Below are 22111 nucleotides of genomic sequence, written 5' to 3'. Positions count from 1 at the left end.
ATTGCTGGCGCTCGACTACCGAACCAGATGACGTTGCGCTCACTGTTCAGGCAAACAAGCTGGGGCTACCTAGCCTTAAAAGAGAATAGACTTTATGTAGTTCGTCGCAAGGCCAGTATCTGCCCTTGCGGGTGGGATTTGGGAGTGGGAGGTATAACGAACGAGGTAGTCTGGGGTACTTCACGCCACCGGCCAACGGTATTCACTGTCTACATCCGGTTGTTTGCATCTGCAGACTTGGCGCAATCGCTCATTTCCTTCTCGACTCCACTGCCAGCTGTCCCAGAACCGCTGAGCCTTTACCCAAGATTAAAGCATCAACTCTTGCAATCATAGTCATCTATCTTGGACATGAGGTATGGTACATGGTACATTGTAACTATAGAACGCACATAGTGTTGCGGCCCTTACCGTGGTTACATGGCTTATGCACGCAAGATATGCGCAAGTCCATTTCCGAACTCAAAATACCCGGTTATTGCAAGCATCCCAACCTGGCTTCCCGGTGTCCCCCGCGCCGCACTTCGCATCGTCCCTTTTCTAGTTCTTGTTCCTAGCCAATACTACGGCTCTAATAACATTCTCAGAGTACCTCGACTGTATACTGGAACCGCCGATCACAATCACGTGCAAGAATACTCTTGGAACTGCATGCTACATGTCGCATTCCAGCATCACTGTTCCGACTTATCCTATTATCCACATACTCAGACAACATCCAAGACTTTTTCATGTCTCTTACAATTTGCCAAAGTAAGGCCTAGCGAATCCCAAGTCCCATAAGCACGCTGCCTCTCTGTCATTCACATGACACTCTTGTCACCCTGGGCCCCAAAATACCATACTACACACCCCACCTTCACCTCCTTTTTCTCAACCAATCCTAACTTCCCTGCTCTCTCCAACCCCTCCCTCACCTCCCTATCCCGCATATCCCCATCCGTAACTCTAACACCCATAGCCTTCCTCCCCCTATTACACCTCCGCGAGAAAAGCAGTATAGCATCTGAGATTTGCTCTGCTACATCTTCTGAAGATGTCGTTCCAAGCTGTTTATTACGAAACGGTAGATGTTCGTGGAGCAATTTCTTCTTCTTCTTAACCTTGACCTCGGGGACGAACAAAGTGTCCTCGGACGATGTAGAGTAGATACTGCTTTTTCTTTGGATTTCATCTGCGGCGGACTCGTCGGCGTCGTAGCCGTAGTCAATGTCGTCGGTGTGGTTGTCGCTGACGACGAAACCATCGAGTTCGTAGGATTCGTTGCTGGATGCGTAGGTACTGTTGGAGCTTTTACTACGCTTGTGTCGTGTGGCGCGTGTTAGGGAGGGTGTGTGAGGAGGGGGAAAGGGGGTAGATTGGTCATGTGTGGCGAGTTCGATGTCGCTGTCCGGGTATTCGGATGATGATGATGATGATGATGTAGAGTCAGCAGTTGAGTCAATTATGAATGGGAATGCGGGTGGTTGAGAGCGACGGGAGTTGTTGGGTTTAACAAAGGTTGCGATGTTAAATGGTGCAGTGATGGTGTTGGTGTGAATTTTTGCGCGAGCTGGTGAGCTATCGGATTGAGTGCGAGATGCATATCTCTGCCATGTGGCCCTTTTTGCTAGACGCGCTGATCTTCGCACGAGCTGGCTTTCTTGATTGGAGACGGTGCTGGAGCTATGTTCGCGGCGAAGGGAGGTTTTGGTAATGCGAGGAGACATGGTTAGTCACGCAGACGTACTTTCCTAAGACAAAATGAGATATCGAGTTCTGCAGTTGATGTATCAGAATACTTTTTCATGACTACGGAAATCACAGTAACATAATCGAAGATTTAATTTCAACAATGCTAGAAGGGACTTGTCACAAGAACATGTCGAGATCCTGATGGTCATGCACAAGCTCATTGTATACTCAAGAACAAAGAAATCTTTTTGGTTATGACAACAGCACCTTTGAACAAAAAATTACTTTTGAATGATTGGTCCCAGGTAATGACATGATGATAAATAGTTCGAAGCGTATTTGCAGTGTATTGAATGTACATAATGCCCATGTCTTAACAGAAAACACAATCAATTACTGCCAGTCTTCCTTTTGTAGCTCTCATAGCTCTCGCAAATCTTACAATGAAATCGTCGAAAGAGATTATAACGCCGCCCAGATGCTAGGGGGTATCGTTTCATACCAGTAGCTTTTTTGATGATGCGCTGAATACTGAATCCAGACGGAAAAATGTTTCCATAGAACGCCGGATTGATAAATGCTCTCGCACAAATTTCGGGGCCGAAGCCGGTCACGTAGACAAATGCAAGATGATAGCCCTATGCGGAAATCAATGGGCCATGGAAGTCGCGCAAAGTGGCCACTAGATCATCCTCACGGAAGAGCTGCAAGAGTAATTTTTCTTGCACTTCCTTCCATTTTCTGAGTGCATCCAGCTCGCCTTTGCTCAGCCACTTCTCTTCATTTCCCACAACATCGGAACGTTCCGCTTTGGTAAGGAGGAATTGTACTTTCTCTCTTTCGTAGGCTATGCGCTGAAGGATGCGCACCATTCCCTTGTATGTGTCGTGGAGCAGTTTCTCGCGAGCGCGCTGTCGGTCATACCAGACCAGGTGGAGAGAGTGTTTGGCTTCTCGTCTGTCGACCTTGGGGATCTCCTGAGTCTGAACGATGCCTTGAACTGTAAGGTCATTGACGATGCCGCGAATGTCATTGGCGGACATCATCATGACATTGCAGATTGCACGTTCGTCGAGTCTACCCTTCTTCCGCAGGGCCCGGATGAGTTTTACGCCTATCGTGCCTTTTCTTGCTGAGATAGTGTTTTCAACTTCATTCTGTATCATTTGTCTCGCAATCTCGTCGAACTCAATGTGCCATTGTGAGAATCCGGCGCGCGAATGCCAAGTGACAAAGTGAAACGGGTCTTCTGCCAGCATTTGTATGTGTTTGTCTACGACTTTTGTCTTCTCTTCCATATTGAGCTTCGCAGGATCCGTTGGTGCCGTCCAGATGTTGGTTCGGTTGACGTGCCCCTTCCGAGTGATTTGCACAGCCGCATTAGGGTCAAGACCTTCAAAGATATCCAGGTCCTGCTCTCGACTGAGCTTTACTGCAACGTCACGCGCAGTGATGAGAAAACGAGGGTCGATGTTGTTTTCTGTAGATGGTTCAACATTAGCCAAGTGCGGCTCAGGCCATTCCTCCCAGCAACGAGGCGTCTTCGATTCCAGCATGCGCAACATGGTCTGGTATACACGTGCAGTGACTGAACCCAAACGTTGTTGTACAAGATGGACTAGTTGCTGTGTTCGCATTGCAACAGCAATCTTCTCAGGATTGACGCGGATAACAATGTCGTCATCCGATGATGGTACAGCCCAACCGTTCGCTCCGTTAGTCTTCACTCTTTTGTTAGATCCATTGGTTTGCCGCGCAAACTTTGGAACGTTCAGCCACTCGTCGCGCATTGCACGCTTGCGGGCCAGGGTGCCTCTGTTGACTATATCTTTATCTTTGGTTCCAGTAGGTGTGATGCCTGCATTGTCTTGTTCAATGGACTCTTGGTAGAGCATGTCGTGCATGTCTCCAGGGGAGAGATACTGGGTTTCCGTAACAGTCCTGACCCATCCGTTTTCGATCAAGGTTTGGATGAGCTCGTATAGCTCGTCAATGGAAGTGATATCACTATCATCTTGCTCTTGACCAGGCTCCTTCGGTGTGCCGTTCTGTGACACCCCGTCGACCTTGGAAGCCTTGTGTACGCCGTTGGTTTTTCCGTTGCCGTTTGCCAGCGTTGCCGGGTCTGGCTTTACATCCTCCAATTCAGAGGGAACCCCATTTGTAGCACCATTTGTTTTTGCGTGACCGTTTACATGAGCACCGTTGGTGCGCTTTCGCTTGGAGCCAGCGCCGTTTGCAGCGCCATCGTCTGACTCATCATCACTGTCTATTTCGGGTGGGAAGTATGCTTCTTTCAAATCGGCGATTCGTGTGTGGCCGAGGGCGAGCAGGTTGGACATAACATTGGCAGCCTTTTTGCCAAAGCGATCTTCGACCAGCTTCGTGACCTTGCCAAAGCGGACAATTGCGTACGAGTTTTGCCAGTCGATTTCGTAGTAGGTCAAGGGCGCATCGCTACCGGAGTGGAAGATAAGGTGCTGCTGGAGGAGAATGACGAGGCCATATTTGATTTGCCGGGCGTTTAGGTAGGAAGCGCGGGCGATGGAGGCGAGGCTCTGTCGTCCATGGCGCGCGAGCACTGAGTATACCCGCTGTGAGTAGTTAGAAAAGGTGACTCGAATGCGCCTGTCGCATGACTGGAGCAGAATTTCTCGTCATGCAGGGCAGCTTGCGCAAATAATTTTTTCGTGGTCAAACGTACAGATGCAAGTTCGCCATAGATGTCCTCGACAAGGAGGGTGCAGAGATCCGCGAGTATCTGGAGCAGTGTTGGTCATGAATCATGTGGTGGAAGCGCATGGCGGCGGGCGCGCAGCTTACCGGAGTCTCGCGCTGGTTGTAAGACATGTCTGGGCCTAGATATTTGCCAGATATCTAGGAGGGGGCAGTGCTACCGGGGAGACATTGGTGGGGGATTAGAGGCCAAAGGGTGGATGAGAGAGGCGGAAGCTGTGTGTAGAGCAGAGTGAATGGTTGCAATGGGAGAATGGAAAAGCGCAAGCCGACTTTCTCGAAATGGAGACGGGTGGGGTGGCTGCTCTCTGGCACCCGCACCGGCCAATGGCGAGGGGAGCGAAGGCACTTACTGGCCTTGGCGCTCTACGAACTTTGTGATGTCGACCCTCTGCATCCACCTCACCCCAAGACGTATCTCCATCCATTGCCGCCTCCCACCCCATCCACAGCCCTCCGCCCGGCGCCCTCTACACGATGCTCTCCCGAACGACCGCCTGCCGGGGCGCGCAGCGTGCAGCCCGCCAGCAGGCCGTCCGCCCGGCCCAGCGCCGTGGACTCGCTGCCCCAGCTTCAGGCTCCTTCCAGTACCAGTCCGGCGAGGCCAAGGGCGTCAAGTATGCCAGCAGAGACTTTGCCGGCCCTACGACGACTCTGGCTCTCGTATCCAAGGCTGGTACCCGCTTCCAGCCATTGCCTGGTCTGACCGAGGGCCTGGCCAACTTCGCTTTCCGGGTACGCCATTGAACATGCATCATCGCACTCATACAGCCCGGCTGACGCTCAATTGATCTACAGGGCACCGAGAGGCGCTCAACACTGCGCATTGTCCGCGAATCCGAGCTTCTAGGCGCCTCATTGAACGCCCATCACTCGCGCGAGAACCTGGTCCTCGAGGCAAAGTTCCTCCGCGATGACCTGCCATACTTTGTCGAGCTCCTCGGCGAGGTCGCCAGCTCCACCAAGTACCTGCGTATGCCGAGCGCCCCAGTGGGGAAATGAGACGACAATGAGCCCCAGCTAACATGATGCAGCCCACGTCTACAATGAGGAGGTCCTTCCCTTGATCCACTTCGCCCACAAGCGCTTCCTCGCCAGCGTCACAGATATGGCCACCCAGTCTGCCCACGGCCTCGCTTTCCACCGTGGCCTCGGTACCCCAACTGCCTCCGCTTCGCCCACCCCGTACACCAAGTACCTCGACGCCGAGACCATTGAGTACTACTCCAAGATTGCCTACGCCAAGCCCAACTTCGCCGTTGTCGCTAACGGTGCCGACCACGGCCAGTTCTCCAAGTGGGTTGGCGAGTTCTTCGACAACGTTCCCAGCTCCGCTGCCCAGGAGTCAAGCATTGGTGCCGAACAGAGCAAGTACTACGGTGGTGAGGAGCGTATTGCCCACGATGGCGGCAACGCCATGGTCATTGCTTTCCCTGGTTCCAGCTCCATCACCGGCAAGTTCTACAAGCCCGAAATCGCTGTTCTCAGCTCTCTGCTCGGTGGCCAATCAGCCATCAAGTGGTCGGCAGGTTTCACCAAGCTCGGACAGGCCGCCGCACCAGGTGCCAAGGTCACGACCACCAGCGCCATCTACTCCGACGCCGGCCTCCTCTACACCACCATCACCGGTTCCGCCAAGGCTGTCGCACAAACCGCCCAGGCTTCCGTTGATGCCATCAAGAAGATCGCCGCTGGTGAGATCTCAAGCGAGGAGGTCTCCAAGGCAAAGGCCGCCGCCAAGTTCAAGGAGCTCGAGAACGGCCAGGACATCCGCGCTGGCCTTGAGCTTACTGGCAACGGTCTGATCCACAACACTCAACCATACCAAATTGACGAGGTTGCCAAGAAGATTGATGGTGTCTCAGAAGAGACTCTCAAGAAGGTAAGTCCATTCTCGTTTCTGGGATCTATGCAATATGCTAATCAATGGATACAGGCCGCCAAGGAACTACTTGAGTCCACCGCTTCAGTATCAGCTGTTGGTGATCTTTTCCAACTACCATATGCTGAAGACCTTGGCCTCAAAGCGTAAATACAACAATCTTGTAGTGAAGTTTAGAGGGAGAATCTCGTTTGGCCGGGGCTTGTGTAACATTATCTTGTGATAGTCCCGATAGATGCATCTCATATGAGAGTTCTTTTGTTCAGTTGGGTTGTTTGAAACTAATTGCCGCGTTAGTATGTGAGATAGTTATCATTTTGAGATCAATTGGTGAATGCACTACGTACGTATGTGGGCTATGACGCAGGTCGTGGATCACATCAGACCAAACTGTAGCTCTCACGTGCCCGCGCGTCAGCCTTGGCATGCCATTGACCAGTGTCTAACGCCAACACCCAAACACGTCCCCCGGCCATACACGCCCACCAAAGAGTCAAGACATCACAACCCACGGAGTCACTTTACATAATACCACATTGACATCTACCACTACTTATTAAAAAAAATTCAAAGACGCGCAACACAAAGAAAAAAGTGGAAATCACATCTCCCTACACCATGGCACCTACCCTCTACCCCCGCGGCACAGTCAAGAAAATAGTAAAAGCGCATTCGAACAGGCCGCTCAGCAAGAATGTTGATATTCTCGTACGTTCTAATTCACCCTTCCCCCTTTTCCGTATACACCGAAGGTGAACATTGAACAGGGGGGAAAAGGACAGAGGAAATGTAGCTAACCTGTGGGGTTAGATCTATTTGAACTATGTGCTGTTTATGCAAGAGTGAGTCATTTCTTTCCCATTTCCTTTTTTTTCCTAGGGATTTGTATGGATATCTTGATAGTGGTGGTGGATTGGAAGAAGGGACGCTGACTGAGTACTGTGTAGATTGATTAATGAGGCGAGTATCAAGAGTAAGCAACGTGGGGAGAGGGGCGTCTCGGCGAGGAGTGTAAAGAGGGTTAGTGAGGATGTGTTGAGGAAGTATAAGGGGTAAAGGGGTATGAGATAGTGATGCGTGAGGGGGAAAGGAAAGGCAAATGGGTTAAAGGTGTTTTTAGGCGCATGATTTGATATGATACCCGGGTTCGTAGTTTCACACGTATGATGAACAGGGAAATCGATTCTATATCCTATCTACAACAGATGCGAACGCTGGATCTTTTACGCATCCGCATACTCGAACCAAACATATACCTCACTCCTTGACAACCTTTGGTACAACCCACCCATCCGCATATCTCTTCCCTGCCCCCGCCTCTGGAATCTCAACCTTGATACCCGATACGCTCACCCCCTTCTCCGCAACCCACTCCTTAATCTCCGTAACCACCAAACCCAACGCCACACAACTCGCCACTGCATTCTGCACCTCTCCATCCCAACTACTCTCCACACCCTCCGCTTTCGCCGCCTGCACGCCAATCCGCTTGTACTCTGCAAACGCCGCTTTCGCCGTCCTAAGTTGTCCATCAATCTCGCTCCACAGCGCCGAGTCCAAGTGCGCTACGTGTTCAGCGAACTCAGGAGAAGGCGAAGCCACATCGCCATATAGCTGAGTGTGCGCTTTGAAGTCATCAAAGTCCGGGACCTCGGGGGGCTGAAGCCCTAGAAACGGTTTCATGCGGACTTCGTAGCGCAGTTTCTCGGTAGAAAAGGGACGGCTGGGGATAGGTAGGAGATGCAAATACAATAGTACAATGTAGAAGCGTGCTAAAGCTAGACTGAAGGAAGCGGTTGCTTCCGCTTCGGCGATTAGACTGGCGACATACGGCTCCGCGTCGTCTACTTGCTGCTTCTCTTGCATTTTTCCTTGGCGGAGGAGGTTGAATTTGTGGGTGGTATAGTGCGTTTGGACTCTACGCAGCAGCTCTTTTCTGCGCGTGGTGATGAGAGAGAGGAAGAGGTACATTCCTGCATATTCGTCTGGGAGGTAGATTTCCTGCTCGAAGCCAAGTAGGATCATTTTTTCGATGATCCAGAGCTTCTTGTGGTATGCCCATGTCGAGAGAGAGAATTCCATGACAGCGTCGGATACACCCATTTCGTTGGCTGCAGCGGAGATTTCACTGTCGGTTACACTTGCCTCGGATTGCAGCATATCCCAGTGGCCAATAACGTGCCTCAACATGCGCCGGACTCGACACCGGTTCTGGACCAAGGCAACCCAGAGGTCGAGGTAGGCTTGGTCTGCGCGCTCTACAAAATCGTCCATAAGAAGGGCCAGCTGGAGGCGTGGTGGCTTGGGGAGAAGTGGGTTGCGTGGTGGTGAGAGAGTCCAGTTGCCGGGGTCTAGAATGGGAGAGGCGGGCAAAACGAGAGTTTTTACGTCCCCAAGCGACAACGACATTGCTGGATTGTACATTTCTGGATGGTGTACAATAGTTGATAGATATGATCTGGAATATGTGAGGGTTGGTGGCGAACGGGACGAGAAGTGCCAGAGGAATGATTGGTATTCGAGCGGATCAAGCTTGATGGAGATCAACCGAGTGGCTTCGTGGCAAGCGGACGCCATATTCTCCAGCTTTCCTAACGCATCTTTGAAATCTAGTTCAACAATAGGCCGTGGAGGAACGGTAGAGGCAAGCCGCCGTTGCATTTTCGGACTGAAAGCACCAGGTACTGTCTGGCCAAGTTGATGAGTAGTCCTTAGCGTGTCAATAATCTCGAGTACCGGTGGCCAAGAGTAGGGCATTCCCTCAACCGCAAGATCCACGTCAAAAGCCTGAAGCAAATCTGTCCGTAATTCTAGTCTCGATAGAACGGCTTTTCGAAGAGCGTCATTGATATCAAGATCGGGACTGCCGATTGTAAGCTTGCCGCAAATAGTCTGTAAAGACGAAAGTACTTACTCCTCTATTATGTCAACGGCAGCATCCAACTCTCTCAAAAAAGCATCCATTGGCGTGCTCACGAACAATACTCGGTTATACGTGTGTGTACAAAAATCCTCCTCTTCATAGTAGTCTCTACCAGTGACCTTCGCTATCACAAGGTCACATCCCTTGATCAAACCTAAGCAATACGCCCTTAGTACGTCTAGTAATGGTCCAGGTTTTCTTTCGTTGGGAATTTCGCCACGGTAGAATTGCGCTTGCTCCAGTTCCTTGACTTCTGGCCATAGTAGCTTGTCAATGTAGACGGATGTAAAGAGTGTCTGTGACAAAGGATAGCCTGTGTGCCATGCCATTTCGTAGCACAACAGTTGGTCCATGATGCCGATAAGTTCCTCTGGTAGAAGGGGTGTTAGTGTATCATAGTCGTCTTCTAGAGTCTCTCCGGGTTGGAGGAATCCACTATCCATCTTGGGATCCATGATCTGTTGATCCGGATCAGTAAGAAGCCAACTTCAATTGCAAGAGTCGGCTACCTCGATTGCCCCAATAGACTCAAAGAGCGTAAAGTAGTCATCTTTAACTAGTTGACCGACTTCCAGAGCTATTTCATCTGTCAGCTACCGTCTGATTCCGTAGATGTAGTGATACTTGGGTCATCGCGGGCGGCAGGCGGCTTCACGGCACAGCCCCGCCATGCCCCTCCAATGTTCACATCGGTCGACTTACCATTACACGCTCGTGTAAACTTCTCGGTCACATCATGAATCTTCGGCCGTGTCCCGCCCACCGAATGTTTCGACTGTCTCAGGGGCAAGTCAGTGGGAGTAGTCGGCTGAAAGACAGGCGCGGGCTCTTGCGCATGCGACAGATCTGAGCATGACATTAGTGAGGTGCATAGTTGCAGCACGACCAGATCGCTCTCAATATACCGGCAATGTCGGGATTATTATTTACGTCCAGGTTCTGCGCAGGGGCTGTGCTGTGGCTGTTAGACGCATCTGCCATGTTGTGAGGTGGAGTCGTTTTCCAGGGCGGGAAGATTGTGACAGCCGAGTTGCAGGTGCAGCACCTAAGACAAGCCCTGATGACCGGCACTGGTGGTCACTAAGGCAATTCCCAAAACAACTGTCTACGAGCACAGAAAAAGTATTGTGAGAGACCGGGAGAGCTATTTAGTTCAGTTTTGTCATGAATTGACCTAAATCCTCCCCGTACGGCTTGATAGTACAGAGTATACGTCCATCCTCCCCCAGCTCCTCTCCGCATTCCATATCACCCTATCGTGCCCTTGTCGTCTCCTCCTGAATTGATTTACGAAGACTTGGCGGCATCGGCCTGTGCCTGGAGTGCGGCAGCGTTGAGGTCCTTTACCTCGCCCTGCTTGCCATTCTGCCCAATTCATTAGTTCCTGCCTAGCCTGCCTCCCCTCAACTTCAGGTATGCACTCACTTCCCACTTCGCAAACTTGAGTTCGCTCTCGCCCCTTCGCTCGGCAGCAATGCGCTTGTCATCCTTGAGCGAGCGACGTACGACGCGCGATGCGACGGCAATGTAGCGGTTGTAGCTGCTCAAGAGTCAATTGCGGTTCCAATGGCAGAAATGCAGCGACTGCAGGGTCGGGAAGGCGTACGTGAGACCGGCGGCTTTCCACGCGAATGCCATTGTGATGGTTGGATGTGGTTTCGTGGCTATGAACGGGTTTTGCGGGTTGCGGATGCAGTTGGCAAAGGTTGAGCTGCAGCGAGATTTCGCGGATGCGGCTCGGAGCTTGGAACATCACGTGAACAATCACCGACAGCTCTCAAGCAGCCATATCACCACCATTCCGCGCACTCATTCAGTCTTCGGCAAAATAGCAGTACTCTGAAATGGTCTTGGAGTCATGTTCATTATATTTTCATAGACTGCCTGCTGGTAAAAGCGCAGCCGTGTCGTGATCTACAGTAACCCCTCGTCAAGGAGCACTCCTGGTCCTACGCCTGAGACCTATGATGCTTGTAGTGAACCGTGAGAAACTAAGCCTCCTACAGCTCCATAGCCTCGCCGCCCTCCGCGTCATCGCCGCCTTCTCTGTTCTCGAACGTAGCGTCTAGCCACTCAGCAAGATCCTGACCCTCGTAAAGCGCAAAGTTCTCGCCAATGCCACCAATACCAACGCTGGTGTTGTCGACTGTTAGCTCCTTGTCCTGTGATAGCGACTCCTTCAGTGATCTCAGAGCGTGCTTGATCAACTCCTCCCTGCTGGCGCCTTCGAACTCATCCAGATGCCTCTCGAGGTATGTCCTTGCCATCTGACTCCTGGCTCCAATACCGCATGCGATCATCTCCTGTGTGACACCACTGGGCTGGAATTCAAACAGGTGAGGTCCCTTTGCGTCTACACCTGCAATCAACAACCCAACACCGTAAGGTCTCCGTCCATACTGCTGCGTGTTGGTTTGTGCACGGTCTGCAATACGCGAAGTGATTTCAGAGAGAGGAATGGCGCGGTCGTACGTGAGGCGGGATGCGAGTGATTGCTGTTTCATAAAGTTGGAGAGAACGCGGGCATCGGAGGCGAGACCAGCAAGGGCGACACCAAAGTGGGAATCTACGGGGATGATCTTCTTCTGGTATGAAGAGAGCTCCTCGGCATTTCGCTGTATGGCGTGTTAGCTATATTTGTCGACATCAAACCAGCAATGGAGGCGTCTACCTTGATTGCTGCAAGTACTGCGTGTGTCTTGCTGACAATGCCTACAACAACTGAACCCTGCTTGACAGCCTCTTGTGCATACTCGACCTGAAAGATACGACCCTGTGGCGAGAAGGTGACCGAGTCGTTGTCGTAGTTGTTTCTGAACATGATGAAGGTGGGATTTGTGGGGTTGTTAGAGCCAAAAACGGGTTGATTGGCTTCACGGTAGCAAGATTTTGGCTAGGACAATGACTGGTGTGCACGCGGCGAGGTGCTGTCACCAGGAGATTGCGTTGCGGCGGAGTGGGGCAATGTGTAGTGGTTGTGATGGTGTTGCTGGAGGTTCCCGCAGCCGTCGTTGACGACGAGCTCCAGAAGCTCCGATGCTTGGCAGGTAGGCAGCACCCTAGCGCGCAACCTCACCAGCAGGCGTCTGGACCACACGCAACAAGACCAACCACACCGCAGCTCTCACATCTTCGCCGGAACGGGGATTGATATCACAGGACTCAGGCGTATATTCGTTAACGACTACTATATTGTATCTGCGGCATCAAGCACGATTCCAGCATGGCCGGCATCAAGACCATCATCGGACTGTCCTTCGTACGTCAAGCTGGCGCATCCTTGCGCGTTCCCTGATCGCATGTCGTCAAATGCTAATGGAATACACGATAGGTCCTCGCGATAGGCTTTCTTCTCGTTATTCTCTCCGCCGCGCTCTTCCACAACTACCTCACGCTCCTCGTTGTTGCGACCTACGTAATCGCACCCCTACCCAACTGGCTTTGCAGCAGAGCAGCGAACCATGATGACTTTATGGAGAGTTCTGGAAACGGTGTGGTCGACTTTGGAAGGTTCTTGACCGGCTTCTTCGTGGTCATGGGTATCGGTAAGTGCTCTCCTGGAATACGCGTTCGGTATGCGCCTTGGGCGGTTGCGTGCCTGCACTCTCAAGAGAAAGCGCAAAGGACCTGTGGAAACGTGAATCGAACCCAAGACTGACTCACACCAGCGCTCCCAACGCTCCTGTGGCATTCGGCAGAAATCGCAGGAGGTGCCGCAGCCATGTCCATCTTCGGCGGTCTGTTGATTTACGCGACCATCATCAGCTTCACGCTGTTCTTCCAGGAGCAAGAGGACTTCTGACTAGCCGGCGGAACTCAGCAATGAGGGACCGCATACATACTATCCCCAAGCGCATGGCTTGGCGCCTCGAAAAGGAGTCGAGGCACTTTGGTAATGAAGGCTACATGCCTGGATGGATGGACTGTTGCTACTGCATATTTCTGTTACCTGTACAGTTTTTATGAGCGTTCTTGTACGAGTATGTTGGACATAATGCATTGGTTGAACCAAAAGAACTACAACGAGAATGTAAATGCAAACTCCTTGATCAACCGGATATGAAACATGACAAAGGCTATTGAATTAATGGAAACTAGCATCTCAAGCATATTCGTACATTGCGATCATTGTCGCTCCGCTCAGCGCCTCAACATAAAGTATCCTGCGTAACACAACCATCCCTCAATCCGGATGACGTCGGACAGGCTATACCCAACAGACTTCAACTTCACGTCGCACTCTTACAACGCCAGGTTGTACGTGTACTCATCCTCCATGTTCTGTGCAACCCAAAGCACCGCGGAACTGTGACATGTTAGCAAGCATGCTCGCGCATTCCTTCGAGACTGTGTACTCACCTCAGCATAACCAGCGCATTGGCAACAACATTGCCAACGCCCATCCACAGGGTTGGCCATGTGTGCTCTGGCACAACAAACTTCATAACCATAACCACCACACTTCCCGCCAATCCGCCGGCCAGCAGCGCGAAGCCCAGGAACAGCACTAGCCTGGCCTTCCACGCGACACCGTTTCCAGAGTAAGAAAAGCTATCAGCAGAGAGTCGCGACTTGTCAATGCTGTTGATGACTAGCATGCCGAGGGCGCTGCAAATGCCCGGGACCCAGTCGACGAAAGTGATATGGACGCGTGGGTCGGAGCCGTTCATGGCCGACTTGGACCATACCGATATGTCGATGAGGGTATAGAAACCGAGAGCGAACTGCAAGGCGATATCAGTATATGCATCAGTACTGTTGGCTATATGGAGTAGTCCGCACCAGAGCTCCTGCAATGTAGACGCCTGCGGTCCTTGTGTTTGCGCTGTTCAGCCATGCGGGCTTCGGGAAGCGGAAAAGGCGATTTGAACCCTCCATGATGACTTGAGACCTCCGTATGCGACTATGAGATAAATGTGGGTGCGGGCGTTGGGAAGAGTCGTTGAGCAGCGAGGCAGGGCGTGATGATGCTGGGGAAGCTGTCGCTGCGGATGCGCCTGCTGGGGTCGCGCGCCTGTTGCCTTGGCACTTGACGTTCCCCATCGGCAGCTCCAAAACGCCGATCTGCCCAAAAAAGTCCCCAGCGCTGCCGTTTATTCATTCCACTTCACAGAACTTTTCTAAGCACTACTCTTACCAACCCGTTTCCTGCTTTCGCCAAGATGGGCGCAACCAAACCGGCTTCCAAAGGCAAAGGCGCCAAAGGAAAATCTGGCGGCAGCTCCAGTAAATCCTCAAAATCGAAATCGAAACCTACTGGAAGTGCGCCAGAGGGCATATCGAAGCGCAAGCAAAAGTCGTTGTCGTTGGCTAAACCAGGTGGCGAGCAAAAGACCAAATCAATCGTAACAAGAGATGGCAAAAAGAAAAAGAGGGTGTATACAGAGAAAGAGCTGGACATCCCAGCGCTCAACGGCATCATCCCCGCTGGCATTGCGAAGCCAAAAGGCGTCAAGAAGGGAAAGAAGTTTGTGGATGATCCGGCTAGCATGGTATGGAACTTCTCGTCCCCCTAATTTCTCTTTCGCAAGTTGTACCTTAGATGCCGATCTTACTAATCATGCTACTGTTGCAGATGGCCATCATGTCCGTTGTCAACGCCGAGAAAGAAGGGCACCTCGAGTCCAAGATTGCCAAAGCGCGCCAGTTGGAGGAGATTCGTGAAGCCAAGAGGAAAGAAGCCGAGGCGAGGAAAGAAGACAAGGAGGCCAAATTTGAGGAGAGGAAACAGGATCTCAAGAAGAAGAAGAGGAAGAGGCACAGCGAGCCGAGTGCAAAGAGTGATGAGGGAGACAAGATCAAGGAAAAGGACAGGAAGTTCAAGCAAAAGAAGAGGGTTAGCTTCGGCTGAAGCAGTGCGAGAACATGAGGCGAACACAGTATATATGGAGTTTTGAGTTTTATGTGGAGCATAAGGGCGAGAGGGAAAGAAAAACTGAGGAGAGCGCTAATTTTCACTACAAGAAGAGCTGTTCTCGAAAGCATCATGCGCAAAGAACGTATGAGCAAAAGTAGCATGAGAAAAAAAGTCGATCAGACAAAGGGCTAAGTCTATACGCGGTCTACGAAATCTAGAGCAAGTCTATGATACCCAAATACCATTCAATGAAAATCACTACCACCACCGCCCTCCACTCGCTCCTACGCCTCAGGTAATATCAGCCTTCGATGGTTTGGATCAAAGATTGGATATTTCTTTCCTTGTAACCCGCCCATATTCACGCCCTCGTTTCCCTCACCCACGCTTTTAGATGCCTCAAAGTCAACCTCCTCATTTATCTTGGTCAAGAACTTGGACGTTGCAACGGCAAACCATCTTCCGCCGCCCAACATGAAACTTCCCAAATGGCCACCCCAGTCCGTCGTGCAAAGTAGCACATTGGGATTCTGCTTCACCTCCTGATATGGCAAGCCGGCCTTGCTGGAAATTGGGTCGTCTTCGGCGTTGATACCAAGGAACGGGATGCGAACCGCAAGCAGTGCGTCCACGCTTTGCGAATCACGATAGTATGCGCCCTCTGTCGGATATCCCCATGTTGGACACTGAACCTGGCGGTCGAATTCATGCAGGAATCTACTGCGCAATACGGCGTCAACGTCGAGACCAGGATTCTTGGATATCTGCTCGCGATGCTGATTGAAAAGGCCTAGGAGATTTTTACCCATAGTGCGCGAATAGACATGAAGACCAAGATATGTACGCTGCAATTCTGTGTTGCAGACTTCGAGGTTCCAGGGGTTGCTGCAGGCAACGGCTGCACGTAGGAGGCACTTGTCGCCTTCTTCGCCGCAGTAGTTGGTTAGGATATTGGCGCCTAGACTGAATCCAACGCCGTATAGGGGTCGGTTGGGGAACAGGTTACGCAGCTCGATGATGGTTTGCCGGACATCCCATGTTGCGCGGGCGTTGAAGAGCTGGGGCGTGGTGATTTTAGAGAGAGCACAGCCTCGTCCATTTACTACGCAGGCAGCCCAACCGGATGCGATGAGCGGTGCGAGGGTTTCGCGGAGGTAGACTTCGTGAGATCCGCCACTGAGACCGTGAAGGGCTACCAGCATGGGTTTTGAATCTGAGCTTGCAATGCCTTCCCATTCTTCCTTGGTAAAGTTGGTGGTGCGAGCTGGAAGCGGTTCATCCTTTTCTTCTGGCGTTCTTTCCGGTGGATTTGGGCTGCCCTCAGATAGATCTACTGCGAAGTCGACGGCAAAGGTACCCGGGTAGACAGAATGGTTTGAGTTGAAGATTTGCCTCTTATAGTAAACTGGTGGGCCTGGGTCTTTGACAGCCGTGTACATGGTTTGTAGGTGGCCGTTGAAGAGGAAAGGGTTCAGGCGACATGGCGGAATTGAGGAGGCAGCGACTTCTTCTAATGTGGTCTTCGATCCAGTCTTTGTTGTTAGAGTTGCAGGAGATTGGTGGGATGTGTAGGTGGTTTTGCTGTGGCCTAGCAGCCACGATAAGTTGAACATGGTGGCTTTTGCTGGGAATGCAGTGTGCTGGAAACGAGATAACAAAAGAGCTTCTTTCTCTTCTTGTAATTCAATTCTCCTTTCACATGTGTCGTCCGGAATGCCTCGGGATGTGAACAAATATGGGGCTGGAGAATCCTTTCCTATATGCTAACTCTTTGTCAAGGCACGCCGATTGTCTGGATGTGTAGGTATCTCGCCTATGATGCGTATAAAATTGTGGAACCTTTAACTTTTACGGCTAGACGAGGAGCAAGAGAACAATCAAATCCATTTCAGACCCAGGACGAAATAAATCTATAGCGCTGGACACGTTTGAAAAGAGCCTCGGCTTGTGAGCCCACTAGGCCGTATCAAGTGATGCTACAAGCGCGCGTCTATCTGCCAATCGCGCTCCAGTAGCCTGGCGCGTTCGCGACTTTCCGTCCTTCGCGATTGCCCATGTCACTCATGTCTTGACATCCTCACCCCCGCTTTCGCCCACCATGCAACGCTTTCGCATTGAATAATCGTGATCCTTTTTCGCTACAGTCTTCTAATGGACCCCCGGTACAACTGGCCGCCGCAAGGCTATCCGAACGGCCAGTATAACCCGTATGCGCCGCCGCCTCCACAACAGCAGCAACCGCCGCCCAACGGCTACCAGCAACAACATGGCTACCCACAATATCCTCCAATGCATATGCAGATGCCCATGCAACAAGGCTATTCACAGTCACAGCCAGCGCCATATCAGGTTCCGCCACAGCCCGTCATGCCCCGGCCCTCGAATCAGCAGTACCAGCAATACCAGCAGATGCCGCCGCAAATGCAACAACCACAACATATGCAGCAGCATTCAAGGCAGAACTCACAGCAGTATATTCAGCAGAGCCCTCAGCAACGCCCGCAACAACCGCAGCAGCATATGCAGCAGCCTATGCAACGACTTCCCCAGCAATCTCCCCAACAGCCTCCACGACAACCTACTCAACAACCTAACCAGCAGCCTGTACAGCGACCTCCTCAGCAACCCGTCCAGCAACCTGTCCAACAACCCGCCCAGCGACCTCCCCAGCAGCCACAATATCGATCACAGCCACAGGTAGTAATTCCAGCGAGGACACCCAACTATGGGTCTCCTATGCAAATGCAACCCCCGCGAATACGGCATGTGCAGGTGCCAGTGCAACGTACAAGCAGTGTGGGAATTCCTCATACAGATGGCTCGGTTGATCAGCAACATCGATATAGCGCACAACAGCCGCAGGTCATGCCTGTCGCGAAGCCAGTCCAGCAGTCATCGTCGCAACAAGAGAATGGACCTAGACCCCAGCCCCGACCCGCGAACACGCCGACACAGAACCAGAACCTGCAGCGAGCGCCCCTTCAACCACAGACTACTCCTCAACAGCAGCGTGTACTACCCCCTACCCAGACGCCGACCAGCCAATATGCAAGTCCAGGTACACAACCGCCTTCGTCCAAACCGAAAATGCACCCTCAGGTCGTCATACCTCGAGCCTCTTCGTCCCACCAGCTTACACCAACGAAGCGTGCACATGTTCCTCAAAAGGCCCTTCCTGCTGAACTCTCCGATCTGCTTCTTACGGCAGCTGACGAATACATTGCTGCCGCACGGGGTATGGGATCACTTTTGGGGAGTCAAAGAAAGGAAGCTGATGTCAGACAATACTACAAACTTATATCTACTGCTATGGGGTGTATGGATACTGTGTTGAGGGATTTTAATATGCCACCTAGGGATGAAGCAAAGTTACGCCTAAGATATGCAAGTCTTATGATAGAAGAGACGGATATTGAGGCTACGGATATTTCAAGTCGCATTGAAGAGATTCTTTCCAAGCAAATATCACTGTGTGGCAGACATAGATTACAGGATTTGAAGTTTGCTGCCCTCCATCTCCAAGCGCGGTACCAGTTCAAGACGAACCATCGAGCCGGGTTGAAGTCCTTAGACAAACCAATATCTGAAGCAGAGACTTTTCAACATATTGCTTGGGTATACGCATTGCGCTTCCTCAAGGTGACACTGGCATTGCAAATACCAGGTCGTATGGAAATAGTCATGGTCCTACAGCAATTGCACGCGATACAGGGCCATGCGGAGCGACGTGGAGATCGTGCCATATATGTGGCGTGTTGTGCGCTTGAAGCGATGGTCCATCTGCGGTCTGGCGCCGCAGATCGGCTTGAGCAAGTTCAACGCGCTATTGCAGCAGCGCGGAGTTTACAACTCCAGGTGTCAGCTAAAGATCTGGGCTCTTTCGGCACTCTGATTGATGTCATTGATATTGCTAGTGGCATCCAGACTGGCCGACCAGACACACAGAAAGCAACGTCCCTTCTCGAAGCTATATTGGGCAAGAAAGATGAAAAGGGGGGTTCCGAAACCGGAGTCTTTACTGTTCTCATTGAGCGAAGCTATGGTGGTAATCTGACGTTCGACACAGGTGGCGTGTTCAGGAAGAACGCTGAGAGAAAAGATGAACTCGTTTTTGCTTGGCTTCCACGGGAGGATCTCAAAGCACTGTGCTTTCACATCTGTGCTCTGGAGCATCATGTGCATGAGAAGGGCTTGATATACATGAAGGAAGCTCGCCAACGGTTTAGGGAATCCGCGAAGCGTCGAAACCTCATGGGCATACTGCCTTCTCTTACATTCGCTCGGATTGAGTGGAACATGATGTTGGAATGGTATTCGATGTTCTCCATCGGACTCATGGCTTGCTCTCGGGACGACCACGCAACGGCTGAAGATGTTCTTGGTGGACTGAAGAAGCGAATCGCTCTGCCTCCATACAACAGTCAGGAAGCCTTTACCCGCACCCTTGCATACCTTTCATCTGTCAACGATCAGGTCAATGGCAATCTTGAATCTGCAATAACAACTTCTTCTGGAGAAGTTCTTGCAATACCGGAGAAAGGTCACGCGGTTCCAGCTCGAGCTGATATAGCAGTCATGGCAGCCTTGAACCGCTTACTCATTCTTCGCGATCCTAACCACCCACAACATTTCCAGTCCAGCATGCTGTTAGAGCAACTCAAACCCTTTTGCGAAGATCATCCAAATCAGTACATACGCATGGCTTTCCGTCTCGTCCATGCATTCCACGGCGAAGCTGCCGCCATCTCTCACCAGAAGAAGACTGTTCAGCAAGCCGTCGGCATAGCTCAAGAGATTTCTCAAAAGACGCAAAACTTCGAGTTTGTAGCCATGACAATGTGCTACTTTGTCGCACGCTTCTTCGCTGATACAGTGGGCGAGAAGAGTATCCAAGCTATCCGTGCAGCGAGATCACAGGCAATCAAAGGTCGGAAGCCCCTGTGGATGGCTGTTGCAGCTGGTCTTTGTATCAATACATACCGGCGCAATGGGCTTATGGATGAAGCGGCCAAGGCTACGAGGGAGTTTGAAGCCGTGAGACCGCAGTTACCACTTATACTCAAAGGTGAAGGCGATTTAGATGCTGATGGCGAAGACGATATTGATGCGGATGGTGACATCGATATTGTGGGTTAGAAGGGGTGATTCTATTTTTCTGTTCACAGTTTCTTCTATCTTCTTCCAACTCGGTGTATGGAAGCTTTTCTGTTCTTGCATTCCTCTGGCGTTATATGGGGGGACTTGTGTTATGTAATCTGGTTCACGATACCATGTGTGTGGGGTTTCAAATCGGGCGCTTTGTCTACAAGTAATGTTTTCCTCAAGCGAAGCAATGGTGTCTGTGTATTAAATACAGTTCTCCTTTTTTGGTTACAGTACTCTTGCACTCTTGACACTTGCCTTCGAGGATGCTTTCATCGGCGATGATATCAGTATCTGGAATTTCTAACAGTCACTTGTGCCAAGTGGCTCATCGATTATTATACTTATTCAAGGAAATCCTACTGCCGAATATACAGTGTTAGATGAACCGTTTAAGGCTGCACTTCTGGCTATTCTTAGTAGTAATACAATGTGGTTTATCGGCTGAACGTGTTCACGCACTGGCCATATTCGTTATTAGATGAACCATTATCATTGATTAATTACAGTATGTTTCCTAATCTCATGTCTATGCCACACCACAATGCCATCGAACAAATACCGTCTTTACGAAGTCGTTTAGGTCGTACAGAAATTCGGGGGCACGCCACTGTCTCCTATCTACCAAGCAATGCTGTCGTAGTTTTAGTTATCACGGTGTATTTCTATCTGTGAAGTACTCAAGAGCTTTACTATTAATGTGTCTTGTTAAGATTAAAACTATCTACTTACATACGTTTCTTGTATTTCTCATGCATCTAGTTTCGACCACCCTTATATGTTTTAGAGGCACATAGTAATCCGTGGATTGTCTGTGACATATTGTATACAAGTAATTTATCGTCAATGAAGTCAATCGAATTAAGCAGCTGAAAGGCAAAAACAACAAGGAGTTATCTAAGTCTTTTCTAGAAGATCCTTTCTTATCTTACCAAACACAATCTCACTGAAATCTTCCATTGGAATTTGTTGCAGTAATGTGTTCATAGTCCTCACTTAACTATCGTGCAGAATCTTTAACTGTATACAAAATCATTACTAGAGACCACTATTGCACGGGATACAACAATTACACCGAAAAGCTAAGGTTTGATCTGTATGACGATATTATTGTTATGGAATTAACTAGATATATACAGCTGTTGGCACCTCGTCACTGTCGGAACACGTAAAACCGACTCCTCCTTCTGTCCCCTTTCAGCCATGAAATTGAAAGTCACTACATCTAGATGTCACAATCCCTCTCAGAGAGCGAAATGTAATCCAGTGGGACCACTGGCGAGTTCCTATTGTAGACGGTATTGTAGAGGAAGCAGTCTCTTTGACTGGCGAGGATGACAAACGTGCATTGGGACTGGGATCGACAGATCGCAAGGCAGGAAGCATCACTGTCTGCGGTTTGGACACTGTAGGCTGAGGATCCGTCCTGACCGCTGGCGTAGCCCTTTTGATGGCACACGAGAGACTGAGGAGTGGGTTCAGGAGTAGGAGTAGGAGTAGGAGTAGGAGTAGGAGTAGGAGTAGGAGTGGGAGTAGGTGTGACAACCGGCTCGAAGCAAGACCTTTCATATAGTAGAACTCGGTTGGTGACGGTAAATTGAGTGACCTCAGACAACGGAATGGTGAAGATATAGCAGGTCGTCTGCGAGTATAAGAAGAAGAACCTGCAACTGGGATTCGCGAGACAGGACTCAGAACACGCGGAAATGCTGGATCCAGGAGTCGTACTCTGCAGACCCCTGGGTGACGTTGGGTATTTCTGAGCTCCACAGTTTCCAGAAGGAGGCTCAGGAGTAGGCTCGGGAGTTGGCTCAGGAGTAGGCTCGGGGGTCGGTTCTGGAGTTGGTTCTGGTGAAGGCTCAGGAGTAGGCTCTGGTGAAGGCTCAGGAGTAGGCTC

The 22111-nt window shown here is 50.9% G+C and overlaps 13 protein-coding genes across 13 annotated transcripts in view; 5 read left to right on the top strand and 8 right to left on the bottom strand.

Moving 5' to 3' along the window:
• Positions 1-803: 803 nt before the first annotated feature.
• COCVIDRAFT_85363 (hypothetical protein) lies at positions 804-1709 on the bottom strand (the record flags this gene model as incomplete). Its single annotated transcript, XM_014706476.1, has 1 exon — positions 804-1709. One exon carries the CDS (start codon positions 1707-1709, stop codon positions 804-806), a length of 906 nt encoding a protein of 301 aa, XP_014561962.1.
• A 603-nt stretch (positions 1710-2312) lies between these two features.
• On the bottom strand, positions 2313-4524 carry COCVIDRAFT_33199 (hypothetical protein; the record flags this gene model as incomplete). Its single annotated transcript, XM_014706475.1, has 3 exons — positions 2313-4268; positions 4379-4435; positions 4498-4524. 3 exons carry the CDS (start codon positions 4522-4524, stop codon positions 2313-2315), a joined length of 2040 nt encoding a protein of 679 aa, XP_014561961.1.
• Positions 4525-4887: 363 nt separating this feature from the next.
• Positions 4888-6442, top strand: COCVIDRAFT_22173 (hypothetical protein; the record flags this gene model as incomplete). The annotated part of the gene is made up of 4 exons (XM_014706377.1): positions 4888-5145; positions 5209-5383; positions 5445-6292; positions 6347-6442. 4 exons carry the CDS (start codon positions 4888-4890, stop codon positions 6440-6442), a joined length of 1377 nt encoding a protein of 458 aa, XP_014561863.1.
• A 468-nt stretch (positions 6443-6910) lies between these two features.
• On the top strand, positions 6911-7348 carry COCVIDRAFT_85536 (hypothetical protein; the record flags this gene model as incomplete). The annotated part of the gene is made up of 3 exons (XM_014706474.1): positions 6911-7000; positions 7103-7134; positions 7240-7348. 3 exons carry the CDS (start codon positions 6911-6913, stop codon positions 7346-7348), a joined length of 231 nt encoding a protein of 76 aa, XP_014561960.1.
• Positions 7349-7549: 201 nt separating this feature from the next.
• Positions 7550-10196, bottom strand: COCVIDRAFT_85500 (hypothetical protein; the record flags this gene model as incomplete). Its single annotated transcript, XM_014706473.1, has 5 exons — positions 7550-9155; positions 9207-9673; positions 9725-9792; positions 9918-10061; positions 10121-10196. The coding sequence occupies 5 exons, from the start codon at positions 10194-10196 to the stop codon at positions 7550-7552; spliced, it is 2361 nt and encodes a 786-aa protein (XP_014561959.1).
• Positions 10197-10502: 306 nt separating this feature from the next.
• Positions 10503-10853, bottom strand: COCVIDRAFT_85315 (hypothetical protein; the record flags this gene model as incomplete). The annotated part of the gene is made up of 3 exons (XM_014706472.1): positions 10503-10580; positions 10641-10755; positions 10822-10853. 3 exons carry the CDS (start codon positions 10851-10853, stop codon positions 10503-10505), a joined length of 225 nt encoding a protein of 74 aa, XP_014561958.1.
• Positions 10854-11215: 362 nt separating this feature from the next.
• On the bottom strand, positions 11216-12036 carry COCVIDRAFT_85172 (hypothetical protein; the record flags this gene model as incomplete). The annotated part of the gene is made up of 2 exons (XM_014706471.1): positions 11216-11830; positions 11887-12036. 2 exons carry the CDS (start codon positions 12034-12036, stop codon positions 11216-11218), a joined length of 765 nt encoding a protein of 254 aa, XP_014561957.1.
• A 402-nt stretch (positions 12037-12438) lies between these two features.
• On the top strand, positions 12439-13017 carry COCVIDRAFT_11616 (hypothetical protein; the record flags this gene model as incomplete). The annotated part of the gene is made up of 3 exons (XM_014706351.1): positions 12439-12474; positions 12547-12760; positions 12884-13017. 3 exons carry the CDS (start codon positions 12439-12441, stop codon positions 13015-13017), a joined length of 384 nt encoding a protein of 127 aa, XP_014561837.1.
• Positions 13018-13457: 440 nt separating this feature from the next.
• COCVIDRAFT_11615 (hypothetical protein) lies at positions 13458-14093 on the bottom strand (the record flags this gene model as incomplete). The annotated part of the gene is made up of 3 exons (XM_014706350.1): positions 13458-13521; positions 13575-13939; positions 13998-14093. 3 exons carry the CDS (start codon positions 14091-14093, stop codon positions 13458-13460), a joined length of 525 nt encoding a protein of 174 aa, XP_014561836.1.
• A 284-nt stretch (positions 14094-14377) lies between these two features.
• Positions 14378-15066, top strand: COCVIDRAFT_85361 (hypothetical protein; the record flags this gene model as incomplete). The annotated part of the gene is made up of 2 exons (XM_014706470.1): positions 14378-14707; positions 14791-15066. The coding sequence occupies 2 exons, from the start codon at positions 14378-14380 to the stop codon at positions 15064-15066; spliced, it is 606 nt and encodes a 201-aa protein (XP_014561956.1).
• A 290-nt stretch (positions 15067-15356) lies between these two features.
• On the bottom strand, positions 15357-16685 carry COCVIDRAFT_11613 (hypothetical protein; the record flags this gene model as incomplete). Its single annotated transcript, XM_014706349.1, has 1 exon — positions 15357-16685. One exon carries the CDS (start codon positions 16683-16685, stop codon positions 15357-15359), a length of 1329 nt encoding a protein of 442 aa, XP_014561835.1.
• A 538-nt stretch (positions 16686-17223) lies between these two features.
• Positions 17224-20208, top strand: COCVIDRAFT_85248 (hypothetical protein; the record flags this gene model as incomplete). The annotated part of the gene is made up of 1 exon (XM_014706469.1): positions 17224-20208. One exon carries the CDS (start codon positions 17224-17226, stop codon positions 20206-20208), a length of 2985 nt encoding a protein of 994 aa, XP_014561955.1.
• A 1231-nt stretch (positions 20209-21439) lies between these two features.
• Positions 21440-22111, bottom strand: part of COCVIDRAFT_85325 (carbohydrate-binding module family 18 protein) — a gene marked incomplete at both ends in the record, with an annotated part of 1202 nt that continues 530 nt past the window's right edge. The window contains one exon of the mRNA XM_014706468.1: positions 21440-22108. Coding sequence (XP_014561954.1) covers positions 21440-22108 — 669 coding nt within the window. The remainder of the gene's footprint in view (positions 22109-22111) is intronic.

This window comes from Bipolaris victoriae (assembly GCF_000527765.1).
Source record: "Bipolaris victoriae FI3 unplaced genomic scaffold scaffold_3, whole genome shotgun sequence".
NCBI lineage: Eukaryota > Fungi > Ascomycota > Dothideomycetes > Pleosporales > Pleosporaceae > Bipolaris > Bipolaris victoriae.
This window is presented reverse-complemented; position numbering and strand designations above follow the sequence as displayed.